This window comes from Bubalus kerabau, chromosome 10 (assembly GCF_029407905.1).
Source record: "Bubalus kerabau isolate K-KA32 ecotype Philippines breed swamp buffalo chromosome 10, PCC_UOA_SB_1v2, whole genome shotgun sequence".
In the NCBI taxonomy this organism is placed as follows: Eukaryota; Metazoa; Chordata; class Mammalia; order Artiodactyla; family Bovidae; genus Bubalus; species Bubalus kerabau.
Window position 1 is genome coordinate 90,712,486 of NC_073633.1, and position 16,919 is coordinate 90,729,404.

Sequence of the window (16,919 nt, forward strand, 5' to 3'; positions counted from 1 at the left end):
CATGGTCTGTGATGACCTGGGGCTGGGGTGGGGGGTTGGTGGGTGGGGTGGGAAGCAGGCTCAAGAGGGAGGGGATCTATGAATACACAGAGCTGATTCATGTTGTTGTACAGCAGGAACTAACACAACAGTGTAAAGCAATTATACTCTCATTTAAAAAAGAAAAAAAAACCCCACAGCTCATGGTATCAGTCGACAAGTAGATAGACAAACTGTATATCCATGCAATGGGATATTGTTGAGCCATAAAAAGAAATAAGCACTGATAAATGCTACATCGTGGATGCACCTCGAAATATTATGCTAAGTGAAAGAAGCCAGACACAAAAGCTCACGTATTGTATGATTCCATTTATATGAAATATTCATAATAGGTAAATCCATAGGGAGAGAGTGCAGATAGGTTGTTGCCAGGAGCTGGAGAGAGAGGAATAAAGAGCAGCTACTTAAGATATGAGGTTCGTTTTGGGGGTGATGATGATGCTTTGGAACTAGATAAAGGTGGTGGTTGCACAACATTATAAATGCACCAACTGCCACTGAATTATTCAGTTAAAATGGTTAATTTTATAACAAGTGTAGGGAGGGTGTGGAGAAAAGGGACCCCTCTACAGTGTTGGTGGGAATGCAAGTTGGTGCAGTCACTGTGAAAAACAGTATGGAGGTTCCTCAGAAAACTAAAAATAAAATTAGCATGTGATCCAGCAACCCCCCTCCTGGGCATATATTCAGACAAAATTTTAATTCAAAGATACATGCTACTTTATGTTCATAGCAGCACTGCTCACAATAATCAAGACATGGAAAAGACCTAAATATCCACAACAGATGACTAGATAAAGAAGAAGTGGCACACATATAAAATGGACTACTACTCAGCCGTAAAAAAAGAATGAGATAATTTGCACTTGGATGAAACTAGAGATGATCATGCTAACTGAAGTAAGTCATAAAGAAAAAGCCAAATGCCATATGATATCAAATGTGGACTCTAAAATATGACACAGATGAACCTACCTATGAAACAGACTCACAGATACAGAGAACAGATTGTTGGTTGCCAAGGGGGAGAGGGTTGGGGGAGGGAGGGGGTGGGAGGTTGGGGTTAGCAGATGTAAGCTGTCATACAGAGAATGGATAAACAACAAGGGCCTACTGCATAGCACAGAGAACTATATGCAGTATCCTGTGATAAACCATAATGGAAAAGAATATTAATAAAGAATGTATATATATGTGTAACTGAATCACTTGGCTGTATAGCAGTAACTAACACAGCACTGTAAATCAACTATACCTCAGTAAGAAGTAAAAATAAATGATGAATTTTATGTTGTGAGAATTTTACCTCAGTAAAAAAGTAGCCTATCCCTATTCTCCTTTGGATGCTGTTAGGAACTCAGACTCCAGTTAAGACCCCAGTTAGAGACCAGCAATCCTCTCAAATTATAAAGGACAAGCTTTGGGAGGTGGGATGGGGAGTGGCTCCCTAGGGGTCCCAGCTATAATAGAGCCAGAACCCAAGTCCCATCCACAGAACATATCTTTATTGAGAACCAGACCTGGTTCTAAGTACTGAGGATTCAGCCAGCCATGAATGAGACCCAGGGGTCCCTTTTCATGGAGTTTGCATTCTGGCTGGGGAAGGCTGACAAACACACAGATAATAAAATATCAAGCAGGGAGAGAGCTATGAAGGGAAACAAAACAGATAAATGGTAGGCAGGCGGCAGCTACGGAGGGCCCCTAAGATGAGGTGACATTTGAGCAAGCAGTGCAGAGCGGATGTCTGGAGAAGGGTGTTTCTAGAGGAAGGACCAGCAGGTGCAAAGGCAGGAGCAAGGCAAGACCATGCTTGGTGTTTTAAAGACCAGCAGGGAGGCCATCTCTGTTTGCCATACTTCTGAGGGAGAGAGACCCATCCTTCCTGGAGAGCATGGCAGACTGTTCCATGCTTAATAGCTACTCAGTCAATATTTAATTGGTGCTCAAGGATGGAGAAGACCGGGAGTCTCAGCAGAGTCTGGGGCAGTGGCAGAAGCTGCACAGGCTTTTGGCTGGTGGAGAGGTCACAGCAGCTGCCAACTACCCAGGCTGGGCGCTGGCCCCTGCAAGGGGAGCTCCCCGAGGCTTCCCGGGTGGACTCCTGCAGGGGATGGGGGTTGGGGTGTTCAGGCAGCTCTGAGTCGGGATGATGGTCCTTAACTGGCTTCTCTGAGCGTGGGATCCTCCATGCGCCACCCCAGGGAGACGCTCACCACCTCTCCACCTGCCGGCCTGGTTGGGAGAGGGGGCATGGCAAGAGGGGGACTGGAGCTGGTAGGGGTGCGGGAAGGGGCTCTGAGTTAAGTTGGGGCGTCCATGCTGGGCAAAGGGGGCTGGTGAATTCTGAGATGTTTTCTTGTTCGAATAACCAGACACAGCTCCTGCCCAAATTGGGGTAAAGAAAAAAAAAAAAAAGAGTTGTTTGAGGCAAGAGTGGAACCTAGTCCCCTGCTCACTCATTTTTATTTCACTTTCTGACTCATTCTTGCTGCATCAACGGTATTTGAGGTACAGATGGTTAATTTAAAGACTGAAAACTTGGCGATTAATTTTAAGGCTCCCCAACTTTCCAGCTAGTTGGGTGATTTAGCTTATTTCTCTGAGCTCCAGTTTTCCTGTCTATAAAATATGGGTTAATACAAAAAAGAAGGAGCCCTGTAGCCAGCATATGGTGGCACTCGACCATCCAAGCCTAAAACCCTGAAGTTGCCTTTCAGTTTCTGTCTGAGGTTGAGAAGATCTGCCTGAGCAGTCAGCTCTCCATGGGGACTTCTGACTCCAGCACCATCCACCCCAGCTCCCCTTGGCAACACATAGGTCACCTGTATGGATAGGGTGACGGCTGACCTGTCCCTTGGATATGGGGCAGCATTTAGGGGAACAGCATGAAAGTAAGAACCTGCCTTTATGCCTGCATCTCTGGCTTGATACTAGCTGCCACACCCACTCATGCACCACCACCTTCCCCAGGTACTGGTTCCTCAAGATTCCTGCTCCCCCTCTAGGAATCTGTTCTTTTTTTGTGGCCATGCCACGAGGCATGGAAGATCTTTGTTCCCTGACCAGGTATTGAACCCTCAGCCCCTGCAATGGAAGCGCTGAGTCTTAACCACCAGGCTGCCAGGGAAGTCCCTGTAGGCATCTGTTCTGGATACCACCTAGAGGGGCTGTGTGGACTCCTGTGGCTCTGTCTTCGCCTCTCACTGGCCACTCAGAAGAGGACCAAAGGCTGTCCTTGGTCTTCACCATCTACCAAGTGGCTTGATAGGGACTGGACAGGGTTGTTGGGCTTCTTGGGGTACAAGGAGCAAATATTCCTCAAAATACGTTGGAGGTGAACATGTGGTCCTCTCTCCATGACGCTTGCCCAGTATCATCTAGGGAAGGGAAGAGGAAAGAATCAATGGGAGAAGTTAGGGGGCAGAGATACATATCTGTGATTCTGGTGGCATCAGACTTTGGCAAGATGGGATAATGACCTAAGCATGTGGACAGTGGAGCCCAAATGGCCTGGGTTCAAATTCCACTACTGTCTTTCCTACTAGTTGTGTGGCCGAGGGCAAGTTACTTTACTTCTCCGGACCTCAGCTTCTTTATCCTTAAGATAGAGATAAAATACTAATAGAATCAGCCTCCTAGGGATGTTGCAAGATTTCATTGATTAGTATTTGTATAGTGTTTAGTACAGGCTTGGCACAGAGTACGTACTTGATATCTTTTTATTATTTTCTTTCAATTTATGTAGTTCATTTTACATATCTTTGACAGTGAATTTTTTAAATTGAAGAGTAGTTGATTTGGGCTTCCCTGGTGACTCAGTGGTACAGAATCCGCCTGCTAATGCAGGAGACATGGGTTTGATCCCTGGGTCAGGAAGACCCCCTGGAGAAGGAAATGGGAATCCACTCCAGTATTCTTACCTGGGAAATCCCAAGGACAGAGGAGTCTGACGGGTTATAGTTTACGGAGTCGAAAAGGAGTCAGACACGTATTAGCAACTAAACAATAACAATTGTTGATTTACAATATTATATTAATTTCAGATGTACAACATCATGATCCATTATTTTAACAGATTATGCTCCATTTACGGTTATTATGCAACATTAGCTGTATTCCCTGTGCTGTTCAATATATCTTTGTAGCTTACTTATTTTGTACCTTGTAGATCGAATCTCTTAATCCCTACCCTACCCTACTTCTCTCTCCCCACTGATAGTTGCTAGTTTATTCTCTGTATCTGTAAGTCTGTTTCTGTTTTATTATATTCATTTGTTTTATTTGTTAGATTCTATATGTAAGTGATCACATACAATGGTTATCTTTCCCTGACTTATTTCACTAAACATAATACCCTCCAGTGTAGTTGCAAATGGCAAAGTTTCAATCCTTTTTATGGCTGAGTGATATTTCATTGCATGTATATACCACATCTCCTTGATCCATTTATGTGTTGATAGACACAGAGGTTGCTTCCATATCTGGGCTATTGCAAATAATGCTAATACAAACATTGGGATGCATGTATCTTTTCCAATTCGTGTTTTCATTTTCTTTGCATAAATACTCAGAAGTAGAATCACTAGATCATATGGTAATTCTATTTTTCAGTTTTTTGAGAAGCCTCCATACTGTGTTCCATGGTGGCTGTACCAATTTACATTCTTACCAAGAGTGTACTAGGGTTCCATTTCTCTACATCTTTGCCAGTATTTGTTATTTGTGGTCTTTTTGATGATAGCCATTCTGACAGGTGTGAGGTGATATTTCACTGTGGTTTTGATTTTCATGACAGTGAATTTGTTTTTGTTTGCTGAAGTTGTCATCTATCTGGGCACTGGGGTTACAATAGAGGGAGACGGACATTAATCCAGTTCTCATAAATAAATGTACAGGTGTAGTGAGGATCTGGGCTTTGAAAAGGGGAACATGGGGATCAGAGAATGCTCAATAATGGAAATAGACCCAGCCAGGCTGGTGAGGGTGGGCTTCCTAGAGGAAGTGACTTTGGAGCCAAGATTTGAAGGGTGAATAGGAGTTTTTAGTCTAAGAAGGGTAGAGAAATATTTCAGGCAGAGGAAATAGCGAAGACCCTGTAAGCTTGAAGGACTGACTCACCCAGATTTGCTTTTAGTTCACTTCAGCCCAGGTGTTCTCTTTAGTTCACTTTTTTTCATTAAAATCATTGTTGAAAAGAGACTGAATAGATTTATAATAGTATTAGACTATTTCTTTATAATAGTAATAATTACTTTCCCCAGTCTTTTTAAAATTATGATAAAAAACAATATAAAATTTACCATTTTATCCATTTTTAAGTACAGTCCAGTAGTATTAAGTATATTCATGATGCAGTACAATTGATCTCCAGAACATTTTCATTTTATAAAATTGGAACTCTGTCTCATTAAATAAACTCCCCATTTCCTCTTCCCCTCTGCCCCGGCAACCACCACTCTACTTTCCGTTTCTGTGAGTCTGACTCTTCTAGGTACGTCACAGAAGTGAAATCGTACAGTATTTTCTTTTTGTGACTGGCTTATTCCTCTTAGCATTATGTCCTCAAGGCTCATCCATGTTGTAGCCAGTGGCAGGACATCTAGGAGGCTTTTGCAGGAACCCAGGCGCCTGATGGGGGCTGGGCCTAGGGCTTGGCAACTGAGGAGGAAGAAGCAGGTAGGATCAGGGAGATTTGGGGGAGGCAGAGTCAGGCGGTTTGGTGAAGGATGGGCTGGTGGCGAGGCTGGGTGAGGCAGGGCTCCCGCTTCTGGACTTAGCCTTCAGAGGGGGCTGTGGACAGGCCCGTGGCACTCAGAACTGTGGGCTCCTTGGAGGATGTGGCTGATCCAGGGGCTGAGTTGCAAGCAGAGGAAACCGGGAAAGAACCTCTTCTCTGCCTTCAGCCCAGAGTCTCGTGGAGACCAGAGAGAAGGAGGCTGAGAAGCTGCTCTGATTTCTCTTCCCTCTTGTTTGCATCTTCCTACAGAGCATGGACCTTGCTGCACTGGAAAGATGGATCTTTATGGCATCCCAGATGGAAGGAGGATGGCACCTGAGAGTTTTGTGCCCTGTCCCTCCCTGTTCAAACAGCTCCAGGCCGGGTGCCACAAGTGTCTACCCTGCTATCTCTGATCTGTTTCATTCTCCATGGAATTCTAAAGTCTCTCCCATTTAGACACCCACCCCCATTCTAAAGCCTCCCATCTCCCCAAAGAAGTGGGAAATTCTCCCCGTGGAGAGAAAAATCACAGAGGAAAGAATCCTAACCCCGACCATCTCCAGGTCACATGGCAAGTCACTTCTTTCCCAGCCATGCGCCCAGACAGCCCATGTTGAACGTCTACCAGGACAGCCCTACACCAGACCTAGTGAGGAGGAGACAGATATGGGCTTCACCGTCTGAGGAGCAAAGGATGGTAGATATGGCCTTGATATCAGCGTGTATTTCCCTGATGACTCAGATGTAAAGAATCTGCCTGCAATGCGGGAGAACCAAGTTCGATCCCTGGGTCTGGAAGATCCCCTGGAGGAGGGAATGGCAACCCACTCCAGTATTCTTGCCTGGAGAATGCCATGGACAGAGGAGCCTGGTGGGCTACAGTCCATGGTGTTGCAAGGAGTCGGACACGACTGAGCTAACACACACACCAGTATGAACAGGTGTGGTGGTGGCTCGTGAAAGAAGGTGATTAGTTCCACTTGGTTTTGGGTGGGCAGTGGGGAAGAGTCATCAGGAAGCACTAGGGAAGATGTGACTTTCTAAAACTGTGTCTTGGAAGATTTCTATCAGCATGGAGGTAAAGATCAGGAAGTGGGACAGACAAGGGAATTCTTGGCAGGGGAGACACGAGAAACAGCCTTGTGCCTTCAGCTTGTTATCAGCGGACATCTGCAGAGAGAAGTCAGCAGGGTCTCCATCCCCCAGGACTTGGCTTTAGTCTCTGACTGTAGATGGGGTGGGGATGCGAGGAAGTGAGGTGCTTCTGACACGGAAGCCATTTACGGGGGTGGTCAACTGGAGATAATGAAAATCATTCTTCAGGGAATTCCCTGGTGGTCCAGTGGTTAGGGCTCTGTGCTTTCACTGCTGAGGGTTTGGGATCTATTCCTGATCGAGGAACAAAGATCCCACAAGCTGCGTGGTACAGCCAAAAAATAATCCACATAGCACTTTATGCATGCGTACTCAGTCATGTCCAATTCTTTGTGATCCCGTAGACTGTAGCTCGCCAGGCTCCCATGTCCTTGGGATTTTTCAGGCAAGAATACTGGAGTGGGTTGTCATTTCCTCCTCCGGGGGATCTTCCCAATTCAGAGACTGAACCTTTTCCTCCTATGTCTCCTGCATTGGCAGGCATGCACAGAGCATTTACTAGACACCTAATGTTGCTTTAGAAGCCACACAAGTATTCATTAATGTAATAGTCACACCAACACTTTGCAGTAATCACCATTATGGTACCCATTTTCCAGATGGGAAAGCACCCAATTGCACAGAGCAGGAAATAGGATTTGAACCGGGCAGTGTGGCTCCAGATTCTGTGCTTTCAACCACTGTGTTAGGCTGCGACTCCCAGCTGGCTCTGAGCAGAAATGTTAGGACAGGGCTGGAGGGGATGAAAGAAGGAAAATGGCCCCAGGCACTGGCCTCAGATGTGATGTGGGTAGGGGACAAGGGTGGAACCATGGTAGCTGCTCAGATGTCATGATGGTACCATTCATTGAGCTGTGGAACCAGGGTGGGGGAAAGAGAGCCTGGCTGGCCTCGTTCTCCCAGTCTGTAAAATGGGGACAGAACACTTGCCTCAGTGGTAGAGGGAACCTGAATGGCAGTCCTTTGGGCACGGCAGGTGCTCTGTCAGCGTGGCCTGCCCCTGCCGTCTCGCCCCGGCTCTGCCTGCTGCTGCAAATGTGCCTGCCATCCCCTCTGTCCCCCCTCCAGTCCACCTCTGGGGGCACCCGGCGCTCTGGGAATGTCTTTCTCTGTCATTTCCTCATGGAGCTAGAAGCAGCTTTGAAGTCTGCCCGGCTCTTTAGAGGAAGCAAGGTGAGAGCAGTTCAAGGCATGTGGGTTGGAAGTATTCAGAAATGCAGATGGGCCTCAGGACTTCCTTTTATTTTTGTTCAGCACATCTGAGTGTCTCCGTGGGTACCCCCAGCCCCGCATCTCAGAGGAGGGCCTCCCCGCTATTGCAGGAAGGATGTGACAGCACCCATGGTGGTCGGGGGGTGGGGGTGCTGCTGTGAACTTGGGGGTAAGCAAGGCGAGGCCAAGCTCTCACCCTCCCGCCCTGCCCCGCCCCGCCACGCCACCAAAATAGAAGGGCCGAGGTGTCGGCCCCAGGGAGGGCCTGGCTGGGACAGCCTTTGAAGCGGGAGAGAGCCTGGAAGGAAGGCTGAGAGAAGCAGTTTGTTAATATTTACAGTGGAGGCAGCAGTCTTCCCTGGGTTTTCAGTGTTGCCACGGCAGGCAGCAGAGACATCACCTGCCTAGCTCAACAACGCCAGGGCCTGGGAGACGAGGCCTCGGTTTGGCTCATCCATTGCTGAGTGACACTGGGGAGCTCACCTCCCTCTCTGGGCCTTGGTTGTCTCTTGTGCAGCATCAGGGACTGTGATCAGATCATCTCCTGGGCTGCTTCTCACTGCAGCACGGAGGATTCACATCCTTGCTGCGTGGCCATGCACCCCTGCCTCAGCGCACCCCCTTCCTGTCCTCTGGGTGGGGCTTGGGCCTGGCTGGGCCCTGGACGGGTGCTGGGACCATCGCTGGGAAGCAGTAGGGATGCAGGGGCAGACAAAGGAGCGGCGGGTTTGCCGAGAGCCCAGGTTTGCGAGAGCCCGCTGCCCTGGAGCATCCTGAGGGGAGGAGAGAGGCCGTGGGCACAGAGATGATGCCTTGGTTGGGCAGGGGTGACATCTGAGATATTTAACAGTCAGGGCAGCTCTGGCTGCCTGAGCACTTGGGGGGAGGGGGGCTGCTGTGCCTGCTGTTAACCCTTTAGTTCCTAGGGGGCAGCTGGGGGTCCTGGAAGAGGGACCAGGAAGGCTGGAAAGGGAAACATTTCGGGGGGGGGTGCACACTTGGGGCAGGGCCTGTTCATCAACTGGTAAGGAAGTGTTTCAGCATTCTGATGACCCGTGTGACTGTACCAGCTACCTGCTGTCTATCAGCTCTGTTTGCGGGGAGGGAGGGACAGCGAAGTCAGCTGAGGCCCCCCGGGAGCTGGTTTCTAGCCCTTTCCACCATCAAGAAAAGTCCTTTCATTCAGAGTGGGTGGCAGGTCACTGGTCCCACTTGGCCCAGCGTCCCAAGGTCCCCAGCCTGCTATCCGAGGGTACCCCTCCTCCCTCCACCCTCAGGAGCAGTGAAGGGAGGCTCCGTCCCCTCACTCCTCTCCACATTGTAGCCCGGCTGCCCCACCACTGGCTCCCGCTTCCTTTGTGTCAGCCGTCTTCCCTCCCCTACAGAGGGCCCGTCCCACCCTCCGACCCTCAGGGATGACCCTTCCCATCTCCTTCTGCTTGGCCAGTGGAGGAGAAAGTTGAGATGGGGTTGCAGGGAGGGGGAGGGGAGCAGGTGCACCATTAGAGCAGCTGGAGGGGGAGACCCCAGTTCCTGGTACAAGTCCCCACTCTGCCCGTTGCCCCGACTTCCCTGTGCAGCAATTTCGGTTTCTATTTTAAACAGTTTGGGTTGGTTGCTTCCCTGCCTTCCTGCTGGGTGTTTATAGTGGGGAAAATAATTGGTGATATTTGCACAGATGTGCTGGTACTGCGGCTCATCACGGGCACCTATGCCCAGGGGACCCTCCCTGCCCCCAGTTCCTCTGCCAGCCTGAGGAACCAGACGGGAAGCGGGGGAACTGCTGGCCCCCTGCTTCCCCGGAGCCTCAGGCACTGAGACTCAGGCAGAGCTGGAAGCAGGAGGCCTGATGTGCCCCAGGCATGCCCAGAGGCAGGCCCCGGCTTGCCAGGGGAAGGGGCCCTGCCCGAGTGGCAGGGACTGATCAGGACGGGCCCTGGGCTCCATGGGATGGGCCCTTCCAAGGGGTCTGGGCAGAGAAGCCCTGAGGGTTCTGTTACTGCTGACACCATTTCCTCCTGCAGAGTCCGAGTTTGCTGTTGAGGGTAGGCAGGGGGTAAGGACCATGGGGAGAAAGACCTGGGTTGAACACAGGAAATCATTGACCTGTTTCTCTTTTGTCTCCAGGCGTGCAGCAGCGTTCTGGGGGGCTGGGCAGGAGGCAGGGGATGCAGGACCTGGACTAGAGTGGGTGCTGCCCACTGCCGGGCGCCCAGCCCACTGGGGATGAGGAGACCCCAGAGCAGGCGGGGCCACCACGTTTCCTGCGTCACGCCGGTGTGGGCATGTGCTTTGTGTGTGTGCACATGTGAGTGTGTGCACGCAGTATCTGTGCTTGTGTGGGCTGTGCCCATGTGTGCACATGCGTGGATGGAGGTGTGTATGTATGGAGGTGCGGGCAGGCACATGCTGTGTGCACATGTACGCGTGCGTGTGTGCATGTCTGTGTCTTGGTTTGGGTTCCCCAGGGTTCATCTGAGGCAAGGGTTCAACTGTAGGTAGTTTATTGGGAGCTGATCCCAGGAAGCAGGAAAGTGAGGAAGAAGATGGGGAGAGGAAGGCAACCAGCGAGGGACGTGCTTTTGGTTAAATTGCCACTGCTGGTAGCTGAAGCTCCATTCTTCTGGGGAATCCTCAGAGCAGGTGGAATATGGCTGGTGTCCTTCCATCAAGACGCCGCGAAACCTATTTGTCCACCAGCTTCTATCCATCAGTGGTTGAAGCACCTTTGGCTTATCCTACCTGTGTGCCTAGTGGCACAGAGTTCCCAGGAAGCAGCCTTCAGTGTGGGGAGGTAAATGCCGCAGGATATAGGTGGCATCACCGGGTCTGCTGCTGCATGATGGGTGTGCTGGGTGCCGTGATGCGCTGTTCAGGGCCCTGGGGGAATGATGGGCTTCCTCCTCCAGCAAACAGCCTTCAGGGCATCCCCCAGCCTGGGAGCAGCCTCGGCTGAAGAGATCCACTTTGCCCAAGGGTCACAGCCCTTTTCTGGGTGGCTCCCATCCAGTGACTGACTGACAAGCAGCAGTGGAGGCCTGGCCCTTCATCCCACCTTGAGTCAACTCTGAGGGCACCTTGGCTCCAGTCCCCTCCTCGGGTTGGCCCAGACAGTCATTTGGCCAGCACTGCAGCCTGACTGGAGAAGGCGACGGCACCCCACTCCAGTACTCTTGCCTGGAAAATCCCATGGATGGAGGAGCCTGGTAGGTGGCAGTCCATGGGGTCACTAAGAGTCGGACACGACTGAGCGACTTCACTTTCACTTTTCACTTTCATGCATCGGAGAAGGAAATGGCAACCCACTTCAGTGTTCTTGCCTGGAGAATCCCAGGGACAGGAAGCCTGGTGGGCTGCCATCTATGGGGTCGCACAGAGTCAGACACGACTGAAGCGACTTAGCAGCAGCAGCAGCCTGACCTCCCCATAGTTCAGATCTGCCTTCTTCTGCTCCTCTCCTCTAATGTTCTCCCAAGAGTATCTTCTAATGAATATCATGCAGCGATCTCTGTCTCAGGGGTACCCAGCCTGTGCAGCATGTGTGTGTGTGTGCATATGTGTGGAGCTGTGTCTTCCAAGTAGTCATGTGTGGGTATGGGCATGCCAGTGCCCTCCATGCAGTGACCTAGAGGCCAGGCTGGTCCCTCTGATAGCCCAGGCAGGTTCCTGGGGGCCTGGAACAGAGAGGATACTGGGGATCTGGTGCTGAGGTTGGGGCCTGAATCCGACAGAGATGGTTTCCTCCCCATACCACGCTTGGGCAGCCCCCATTGGGACTCAAGAGAGGGCATCAGGGGAGTGGGGTCCTTGGTGACCCCATACCTTGTGTCCACCCCTGATGGCTCCAGGCAGCTCAGGGGAGCCTCAGTCACCCTGGCCCACGTCTCTTCCTACTGACCTCCCAGGCTCTCGAGTCTAGAATGGATTTTTCTTCAGCCTGGACGTCTCCTTGTCTTGCAGAGTCAAATGCACGCCACACCATCACCCGGCATCCAGGCTACTCCCAGCAGAGTAGTCCTCCAAGCCAGAGCGCCCACCCCCCTCTCCTAAGGCCCGGATGTGGGCAGGTCCTCTAGAGAACATGTTGCAAGGGGCCAGGAGCAGTAGACTGGGGATTGGAGGTCGGTCTTGGGGAAGGATCAGACGCAGGCGAAGGTGGAGGTAGGCGGGGACAGCAAGAGGCCCAGAGGAAGCAGGTGTTACAGAAACGTTTATTACAAGGGTAAGTATATACAGTAACGGGACATTAAAACTGCTGATCCTGGGCCTGTGAGGCTTCAGGGGATGCACTGAGTGGAGGGCTGGGTAATGCCTGGGCTCGCAGAGGATGGTGGACAAGTTGGGTTCACAGCCCCGAGCTCTGGATGGGGCCCCGGCATGACCAGGTCCACAGATCATGCACAGTGAGAGTCATAGCTTGAAGGCTGGCAGGCCTGCCCTCCCAAATGTGCTCCTCCTGCCTGTCTGGGTGTTTCTAGAATTCTGAAATTTCCCTATTGGCTAAGAGTGTTAAGAGCAGCTCTGAGAAGAGGTGCCGGTGAAGAAGCTGCAAGGCTGACCAGGGGTCCATCACTGACCTCCAGCATTCAGAGGTGGAAAAAGATCACTGGCATTTGAGACATAAGCCTGACTTTCCTTTTCTTTGAGTTGGTGGAGCCTTCAGTATGGCTCCAGCTGGATGTTCTAGGCGTAATCGAAACAGCTCCAAAACTCCCTTGGGAGGCTCCTGCCACAGCCCTGCCCACAAATACTAAGGGTCATCCCTTAGTATCCCTTCAGTACGTTCTCTATATCCGTCTAGACCTTGCTCACCTCCTCTAGGAGGCCCTCCTGGGCTGCTCAGCTGCCATGCCAGCCCTGTGTCCCCCTCATCTACACTCACTACACAGGGTCTCCTTGTTACATTCCTCCATGGCTGCATCCAGGATCCTGCACTCAGTGGCTGCTGGACTGATGGCACTCTCTCTCTCTCTCTCTCTCTCTCTGTCTGCCTGGCATGGTGCCAGCTCAGAGCCCCCGGAGGAATCCAGAAAAGGAGGATGGGGGCAGAGAACAGGAGCAACAATATTCCAGGGCCCTCCAGGCTCCGTCATCTCATCTGCCTTTCGCTCCTGCATAAAGATGCTCCAAGAACCTGCCCTCAGTATAGTTTACCCACCCCAGGCACCCCTTCGCCACCTAGAATCTACTCTGTCTTACAAGCCCGCAGAAGAGGTAAGCACCCTCTAGAACCAGAAAGACCAAAGGGGTCCCTTTGTGTGTATTTCCATCTTGGCTGGCTGAGGTCTGGGCATCACAGGCCAGAGAGTGGAGTTGGGAAGTTCAGAGAGTGGAGTTGGGAAGTTCAGGGAGACCCCAGGTGGAGACGCCAGTGTGTCTGCCCCCCAGGAACCCCTTTCTCTCTCTGTAACCTGTTCTTCTCTGTGGAGAGGTTAGCAGAGTTGGGTAGTGGGTGGCCACAGGGCAGGAGACCCTTTGGGGAATGAGCAGAATGGGGAGCGATCCCAGCCAGAGGCAGCTCTGCCTGGATGGCCAGGTGGGCAGCCCTACCCTCTCCTGGACTGAGTGATGCCCCCGGCCTGCTCTAGGCCGGTGGCAATGGGTGGGAGGAAGTGAAGCTCATGCCCCGCAGGCTGCAGCCTGGGAGGCCGCCTCCTGACAAGCCACCCCCATGAGTTGTCTCCCCAGAGAGTCTGCTACCCCCAGCACCCCATCTCTACCTCCTCAGGCAGAGTAGGGGAGTCAGGATGCCAGACCTTCTTGGCCACTAGCTGTGGCCATTCTGGGACATATAAGCTGCCAGGGCCACCACCACGGCTACATAGAGACCAGCCCCCACAGCAATGGAGAGTGTGGCCAGGAAGAGGGCCCGGCGGGAGGTGGTGTTGGCCAGGCGGAAGTCCCCCTTGGAGATGGCCTTGCTGGTCTAGGGAGAGAGAGGCGCTGGTAAAAGGGAACATCCCCACGCCCAGCAAAATGGCCCCGGCGCCCCAGGCCCTGACCCCAGGTCCCCTGGGGAGGTGGGGGTGGCCAGAGCAGAAGCCCTGTGCCCCCATGGGCTCTTACCCCCTGGGAGAAGTAGAAGGCGGCGATGCCCAGGGGCCAGAAGCAGCAGAGCATGGAGAAGATGGTGAGACCCAGGTGGTCCCTGGGAGGCAGCGTAAGGAAGTTGTCTTCACTTTCACTCTCTGTCGATGCGGCGTCACTCTGCAAAACACGAGTGGGCTCTGGTGACCCGGCCCGGGACACCCATCGGCAGTGGTGTGGGGCGGCGGGCAGACTCATCTGTCATTAGCGGGAGTGTGGCTGGGCTCTGGACTCGCTACCAAAAACCTTGACCATGGTTCGACGATTCCACCCTTTGGATTTATCACTAGGAGAGACTACAAGGATACACATGCAAGAATACACACACAAGTACACATGTACTAGAATGTTCATTATAGGATAGTAACTGTGAAAGATCAGGAAGTCTCAATGCTCAGGGACCAGGAGATTGGTGAATAAGTGGTAGAAGAATTTACAATGGGATACCATGTGACCCTTAAAATTCACCTTGGTAGAAAATACTAGAGTACATGGACCAAATACATTGCTTAGAGAGGAAAATTCAGTTACAGAAATATGTGTAGCAAGAACTCTTTTGGGGGGGTAAGGTAGAAAAAAATGTAAGTAAAAAGACTGGAAGATCATTTACTAATATAATAGCTATCTTTGAATAATTTTTTGCATTGACTTTAAATTGCTTATATAATTAAGAAAACAAAAACCAGGTGAACTTTCCTCAAAGACCAGAAGTCCATAGCTGGATGGATGAGTGGACAAAGACAATGTTTATCTATATGTATAAGGGAATATTATTCAGCCATAAAGAGAAGGAAATCCTGCCATTTGGGCCAACATGAGTCTTGATAATTATGCTAAGTGAAATAGCAGTAGTAGTAGGGTTAGTCACTAGGTTGTGTCTGACTCTTGCAACCCTGTGGACAGTCGCCTGCCAGGCTCCTCTGCCCATGGGATTCTTCAGGCAAGAATACTGGAGTGGGTTGCCATTTCCTTCTCCATGCTAAGTGAAATAAGTCCAAGACAAATCCCATTTGATCTCATTTATATGTAGGATCTAGAAAAGCTGAACTCATAGAAACAGTGAGTAGGTCGGTGGTGGCCGGGGGCTGGAGAGTAGGAACAATGAGGAGAAGTTGGTTAAAGAGTAAAAACTTCCAGTTATAAGGGGAATAAGTTCTGGGGATCTGCTGCAGCATGGTGACTGTAGTTAATAATAATGTATTATACACTTGAACGGAGAAGGCAATGGCACCCCACTCCAGTACTCTTGCCTGGAAACTCCCATGGATGGAGGAGCCTGGCAGGCTGCAGTCCATGGGGCCGCTAAGAGTCGGACACGACTGAGAGACTTCACTTTCACTTTTTACTTTCATACATTGGAGAAGGAAATGGCAACCCACTCCAGTGTTCTTGCCTGGAGAATCCCAGGGACGGGGGAGCCTGGTGGGCTGCCGTCTATGGGGTCGCACAGAGTCAGACACGACTGAAGTGACTTAGCAGCAGTAGCAGTAGCAAATACTTGAAAGTTTCTATGAGAGTAGATCTTAAATATTCTCATTATAGCAACAGCAAAATGGTAATTAGGTGAGGTAAACGGTGTGTTAACTAACCTTATTGTGGTAAACATTTTGTGATACATACATGAATCAAATCATGGCATTATATACCTTAATGTTACAAAACAATTATATCTTGATTGAACTGGAAAAAAAAAACAAGAACAAAAAACACTATTAAAAAGTCAAATAGTCATAACCTTTAAAAATTGTGAATCACTATGTTGTACACCTGAAACTTATGTAATATTGTACATGAGCTTCAATAGAAAGATACCTTAATGCAATAAATAGTAAAAAAAAAAAAATTAGTCAGCTCTAACTAGTGTTTCTCAAAGTGTGGATAGCATCTGTGTCAGAGGGTCTTTTCTTTAGTAAAATACAGATTCCTGGGGCCCAAGCCAGGCCTACAAAATCTCAGTACCCGGAGGTGGGCCCGAGAATCTGCATTTACACACACGTCCTTACCTCTTCTTCCTCCGGGTCACCCTCTTGGCCTTGGAACTCCTCTTGAACCCCGTAGGACACAGTCTGGATGGCGACATCCTCTTCCGCTTGGCCAGGTTCCGTGGGCCGCTCCGTAGGCCCAGCTGGGGGCTCCCTGCCCTCGGTGAAGCTGGTCTCACAGCTGCCTGCCCTGGGCTCCTTGACCTTGTCCCTCCCCAGGAGGCAGCTGGGCCTGTACCAGGCCTCCACGGCCAGCTGTAGGGACCCGGGGTCCAGGAGCTGGTGGGCATGCGCAGGGCCAGCACCGCCCAGGAGGTAGGAATAGATCTTCTCCCGGCATGGCCAGGCAGGAGAAGCCTCGGGGTAGGGGTAGGGGCCATGGAGGTGCGTGGGGCTCCGAGGCAGCAGTGGGTTCTGTAGCTCACTCAGACTCTCCATGGTTCTGGGGGCAGCTCCGGGGAGGGGAGCCCCAGAGCCCTGGGACTTGGTGGCCAGCTAAGCCGTCCACAGAGGGCCTGCTGGAGAGAGCAAGACAGACACTGAGGCCGGCATTCTGGATGAAGGACAAGAAGTAGTGAAGAGCACAGACTCTGCAGTCTGACTTGCCCTGGACCCTGCCTGTACCACAGGCCAGCTGCGGGACCTTGAGCTGGCTACTTAACTCAGATCCTTCGTTTCTTTGTCTGCAGCAGAACTTACCTCATAGAGTTGGGTCATTC

At 51.0% G+C, this 16,919-nt stretch overlaps 1 protein-coding gene across 1 annotated transcript; it reads right to left on the reverse strand.

Moving 5' to 3' along the window:
- Positions 1–13,898: 13,898 nt before the first annotated feature.
- Positions 13,899–16,638, reverse strand: SYNDIG1L (synapse differentiation inducing 1 like). The gene is made up of 3 exons (XM_055536441.1): positions 16,222–16,638; positions 14,198–14,338; positions 13,899–14,057 (listed from the first exon to the last, which is right to left on the reverse strand). The coding sequence occupies exons 1-3, from the start codon at positions 16,636–16,638 to the stop codon at positions 13,899–13,901; spliced, it is 717 nt and encodes a 238-aa protein (XP_055392416.1).
- Positions 16,639–16,919: the final 281 nt, after the last annotated feature.